Below are 5,742 nucleotides of genomic sequence, written 5' to 3' on the forward strand. Positions count from 1 at the left end.
AATAGGCCTAGCTTCCAAACATCAAAATCTCTCCGCCAAAGCACAATTACTTCATTCCATGTCCCTAAAAAGTTGTCAGCAAGTGCTCCAAAGAAAACTGATGACAAACTAATGATGATGTTCATTAAAGATTATCAACCATTTAAAATAGTGGAAGATATAGGGTTCAGAGGATTTGTGGCTGCTTTGAATTCAGCATATCGGTTACCGACCAGACATGCAATTTCCAGAACAATAATACCAGCCATGTTTGAAGAATGTAAAATTCGTACAAAAGGCTTGGTCAGCAAAGCAAAAAAGGTGTGTCTAACCACTGATTGCTGGACTTCTATGCATAGACAGAGCTTCATAGCAGTCACAGCTCATTTTATTGATGAGAATTTTAATCTCATATCAGTACTTCTACAGTGTGCTGAGATGCATGGTCAGCACACAAGTGAAAATTTGGCAAATGAGTTAAAGAAAATTGCTCATGAATGGGAAATTAATAAGAAAATTGTTCTGACTGTATCTGACAATGCTTCAAATATTAATTCTGCTATAACACAGTATTTAAAATGGAAGCATTTGGTATGTTTCCCACATACTATTAACTTAATAGTGAAAGAAGGACTGCAAATTCCTAATGTCCAAAGAATCATTGAAAAAGTAAGAACAACAGTTTCTCATTTCAAGAGGAGTACTAATGCTAATGAGAAACTCACAACTTACCAACAAAATAACACTGGCAGGTAAGCACTCAAGTTGTTTCACGATGTACCAACTCGGAACTCGACTTATGACATGTTAGAATGATTTGCACTACTGGAGGAATCACTTAAAGCTACAATAGCATTAATTGATAAAGATCTTCCCGTTTTGTCTTTTGAAGACTGGAAGATAATCCGGGAATTGATACAAGTCCTCGAACCATTCCAGTCAGTCACAAAAACAATGAGTGGAGAAAAGTATGCCACAGCATCTCTAATCATCCCACTTGCAATTGGCCTGAAGAATGTTTGCAACATTCTGCTGAAAAAATCATTTTGCAAGGAGGTGCAGCATGTGATAGAGTGCTACCTTAGATCAATACAAGAACGCTTTGGAAGCCTGGAACAAAGCACAACATTGATGGTCTGCACATTTATTGATCCTCGCTTTAAGATGCTGGCATTCTCTGATAAACAAATTTCAGAAAATGCCAAGCAGAAAGTGATTGCACTGGTTGCATCAAAAGTCAACCATAATGTTGATACCACACCACATTCACCAATGGTCACTACAGATGCAGATGAATTGTGCGTGTGGAATTATATTGACGTATCAGTTGCAAGAAATCCACCAAGAATAGGTACAGCAACATCAAGAGCCATTGTAGAGGTAAATCGTTACCTTGAAGAAGCATTTCTTCCAAGGAACGAAGATCCTTTGCAATGGTGGAAAGCGCATCAATTCAATTATCCACACCTCAGCATGGTTGTCCGTGAAATATTTTGTGCATTAGGCAGCTCGGTGCCTTGTGAAAGAGTTTTTTCAAAAGCAGGGATGCTGATTACCGAGCGTGGGAATAGACTGAGCAGTAAGAAAGCAAAAATGCTTGTTTTTTTGAATTGTAACGTGGGAAATGTTAGTTAATTCTGTTATTTTCTTGCATGCACAGTCATTAACACACACACACATATGTGTGTGTGTGTCTGTATATATATATATATATATATATATATATATATATATGGGGGGGGGTAATTAAAATATTGGTTTCTGATGCCTTAAAATGTATTTATGCTAATGTATTTACCTTGTGTTCAGTTTCCAAAATGGCTGATTGCTTGCAACATACAATATTGTATAGGAAATGTTATATTTTGAAAAGAATATTAATTTAAATAAAGTTAGGCGTACACCTAACCTAACTGTAAACTTTTCAAATATAACTTATACATTCTGAATTTTCGACATGTTAATTTCTGTAATTTTAGTATTCATAACATCTGCTGTACTGTAATCACATGTAAACAGAGCAGCAACAGACAGCCAATCATATTCGCAGTAGCATCACTGTACCACCACAGTCAATGTTACCAATGGAGCGATGAGCTAAATCACAGCCATGACAGAATGTTAAATGCATGCTCGCATCTAGATCACTGTTTCACTGCGTAAGATCACTGTGATTGAGAGTGAGCAATCACAGTCAAACCTGTGTTCACAAAAGAGCAGTTTAACTCATCACTACTGTGTACATTACTGAATAGTCTTTCCTTGAACTGTGCAATTGTCATTCGTCTGTTGATCAATTCTGTTTTCCCCGTGTTCGGTATTTAATGTTGGCAAAACTGTAACCTTGGCTTCCTTCCGGTTGTGTTTGTAGAAGAATGTTCTTTTGGCCGCCATTAGAGGTTGTGAACGGATCTAAGTGCATACATACGTAAATTATTTTGGTGAAATGTTTTACTCTCACCAAGATTCTGTAGGTAATGCTGTAATATCCCCTATTGCTGTTCAACACGAAGAAGTTTTATTACCGTGGACTTTGACAGGTTGTAGCGCTGTTGCAAGGTCAGCAATGCGGTTTCGTTCTACAGTCAGAACAGCCATACTGGCACGAGTAGGCACAATCAATACAAATTGGGACAACCGCGTTACCCACTTCAGGAACTCGGAGGAAGTGTTGCTCGTGCCCCAGGCGATTCTAATCCATGTTCTTGAGGATAATCGGTGGTGGTGGTGTTGTTTCTTGGCTCTACAATACGGTTGTGGGTTTTCGCTGCCTCCTTTTTCAGAGGTTTCTGGGCCATGAATCGTGCATTCATGAGTAGCGAGTGACCAGCCCACTGACTGACTGCACAATTCCTACTTAAACCTGATTTGACTGCCAGAGTCATCTAGCAGTTAATCAATCAGGAAACTTCAGTGAGAAAGATGGCTGTGGAATTTTATCACCTGCAGGATTGAACCCGTGAACCTTGGGTCCAGTGGCGAGCACGATAACCACTTACCACTTACGTTGCAGGTAATTGTCATTAGTTAGCTGTGTTGATGTAAGATTTTACATTACACCAACATTTGCTGAATGATACTGAGAATTTTAATTAGCATATTTCCTCATAATTAGAGCATTTATTCTGTTAATTGAGGCGAAAGTGGTAACTGAACATTGTATTTGCTGGTTTTATTTATTTGTGACTGTTACCTACATCAAAATATGTCCATAGTCTACGTGGGATAGTAGTGTTAGAATTACAAACGTATGTACTCTAACCTTGTAATAAGAGATGTGAGGTTTCATTGGAGTATGTCAAAGTGGAGTTTGACCACTCCATCCCCCCAGTGTCTATCATGTCCATAGCAGAAATGAAACAATTTAATATAATTGTAGTTACTCCCAAATAGAGGATAACCTTATACAGGCAGTGGGCTCTGCTTTTCTTGTGCTTCATCTTCATGTCCAACGTTAATAGTTTGATTAAGATTTTATATTAGGCCAACATTTGCTGAATGATATTGAGAATTTAAATTAGCATATTTCCTCATAGTTAGAGGATTTGTTCTGTTAATTGAGGCGAAAGTGGTAACTGAATATCAAATTTGCTGGTTTTATTTATTTGTGACTGTTGCTTACATCAAAATATGTCAATAGTTGACGTGGGATAGTAATGTTATCATTACAGATGTATGTACTTTAACCTTGTAATAGGAGATCTCTCACTCAGAGGGAGGAACACAGATTGCAGGTGTTTGAGAATCCGGTGTTGAGGAGGATATTTGGGCCTAAGAGGGAAGACGATGTGGCGTGGAGAAAACTGCACAATGACGAGCTTAAAAATCTGTACTGCTCCCCCAGTATTGTGAGGGTGATTAAGTCGAGAAGAGTGAGATGGGCGGGACATGTAGCGCGCATGGATGGGACAAGAGGTGTGCACCGGGTACTGGTTGGGAAACCTGAAGGGAAGAGACCGCTGGGGAGACCTAGACGTAGATGGGAGGATAATCTCAGGCGGGATCTATGGGAGATAGGAGTTGAAGGAAACTGGATTTTGTTGGCCCAGGACAGGGTCCGGTGGAGGGCTTTGGTTAATTCGGTGATGAACCTTCGGGTTCGGTAAGCCATCTAGTTAGTTAGTTAATAGGAGATATGAGGTCTCATTGGTGTATGTCGAAGTGGAGCTTGACCACTCCATTCCCCCAGTGTCTATCATGTCCATAGCAGAATTGATAATTGTCTTGTTCGTCGTACTGGTTCATGACTGAGGTGTCGTGGCCTCAAATTGCAGGACCCGGGGAATCTCCTGCCGCCATTCTTCCCTGTCCAGTGCTTTTGTAGTGGCGTCTCGGAACGAATTTCCAGTGAGCACGTTCACTTGATCTATCCATCTTGCCGGGCATGTTCCTCATGGCCTTTCATTCCGGACTTTGTCTTCCATGACCAGTTTTTCTAGGCCACTTTCTGTAAGCATAATGTGCCCAAAATAGCGCAGGATTCGGTCATAGATCTTGGAACACCAGCGATGCGCTATTCTGAGCTCATTCGATATCAAGATGTTAGTTCAACAGGCAGTCCAGGGTATTGATAGTAATCTTCTCCAACACCACATTTCAAAGGCGTCTATGCAATTGCGGTCTTTCTTATGCACTGTCCACGACTCTGCTCCATAATTAATTATTGAAAATATCAAAGAGTCGACCAAGCCTTTTTTGCTGTTAATCGCGATGCCTTTGTCTCTCCAGATCTTTGCCAGTTTTACCGTGGATGTTTTGGCCATTATAATCTGCCTTTTAATTTCATCAGTGGAGCCACCTTCATTAGAGATAAGTTTGTCCAAATATAAGAATTTTGAGACCACTTCGCAACCTGCGATTTGGCCTATTTTAGGTCTATTATTGTTTTAATGGTCTATAATCATGATTTTTGTTTTCCGTAATCCTACCTCATGACACTCCCTCTCACCCTCTCCATCAATTCCATCAGATTCTCCATGGATATTGCTAACAACGTAGTGTCATCAGCGTATCGCAGATTGTTTATTTTGCGACCACCAGTTAAAATGACATTATCCCATCCATCCAGGGCAATCGTCATAACATATTCACCATATATGTTGAACAGCAACGGAGATAGGATACATTCCTGACGCACGCCGGCTTTGACTCGGAATGTTTTTGAGATCTTAACCTGTGTTTTTACTAGGGCTGCATTTGAATTGTACTGTGATCTTATCAGTTTTGGCAGTTGAGGAGGGAGACCCATGTAAGCAAGTATTCGCCAGAGATGACTCCACTTCACGGAATCAAAGGCCTTTTCTTAGTTAAAAAAGCACAGATAAAGCAGAGTATTAAATTCCGTGGCCTTCTCGACTATTTGCCTTTCATTTAAAGGTTGTCCCCTTGTGCCTTTGCCTTTAACAAATCCAGTTTTTTTCTTTAGTTATTTTATGGCATAAAAAGGCTTTTAAATGATTATGTAGAATCTGGAGCATGACTTTGCTGGCGTGCGATATTAACGCTATTAAACGATAGTTCTCTTACTTCTTTGATCCTTTTTTATACACGGTGTCCCATTAAAACTTCCCATATTTTATCAGATTGCAGAGCAGAAAGTATGAATGGTAGGAAAATGAAACCACAGAAAATGCAAGAACAACTCAAAAATTTTATTTGACACATGCTAATTAACCTCTACGTGTGCACCATTGGTAGCACGAACAATATCTAGTCGGTATTCAATTTCTTGCCACATTCTCTGCAACATTCCCATTGTTACAG

General features: G+C 39.7%; 2 protein-coding genes across 13 annotated transcripts in view; both read left to right on the forward strand.

Annotated features, from left to right (window-relative positions):
- LOC110829001 (uncharacterized) overlaps positions 1–5,742 on the forward strand; it is a 59,204-nt gene that overhangs the window by 30,521 nt on the left and 22,941 nt on the right. For 10 of the 12 annotated variants that reach the window (XM_087348258.1, XM_087348285.1, XM_087348254.1 and 7 more), the window contains one exon: positions 2,763–2,992. The exons of the other annotated variants lie outside the window; for them this stretch is intronic. The gene's annotated coding sequence lies outside the window, so the exon portion shown is untranslated. The remainder of the gene's footprint in view (positions 1–2,762; positions 2,993–5,742) is intronic. 12 annotated transcript variants of the gene reach the window in all.
- LOC147875044 (E3 SUMO-protein ligase ZBED1-like) lies at positions 737–1,707 on the forward strand. Its single transcript, XM_087348305.1, has one exon. It carries the CDS (start codon positions 934–936, stop codon positions 1,612–1,614), a length of 681 nt encoding a protein of 226 aa, XP_087204431.1. The 5' UTR covers positions 737–933; the 3' UTR covers positions 1,615–1,707.

The sequence above is a fragment of the Zootermopsis nevadensis genome, unplaced genomic scaffold (genome assembly GCF_977971745.1).
Source record: "Zootermopsis nevadensis isolate Lab colony 2312 unplaced genomic scaffold, Znev_1.0 Znev_ptg000002l, whole genome shotgun sequence".
Taxonomy (NCBI): Eukaryota; Metazoa; Arthropoda; class Insecta; order Blattodea; family Termopsidae; genus Zootermopsis; species Zootermopsis nevadensis.

Coding starts and splice junctions, on each gene's coding strand:
- LOC147875044 (XM_087348305.1), top strand. CDS start 934: ATGAGTGGAGAAAAGTATGCCACAGCATCTCTAATCATCCCACTTGCA.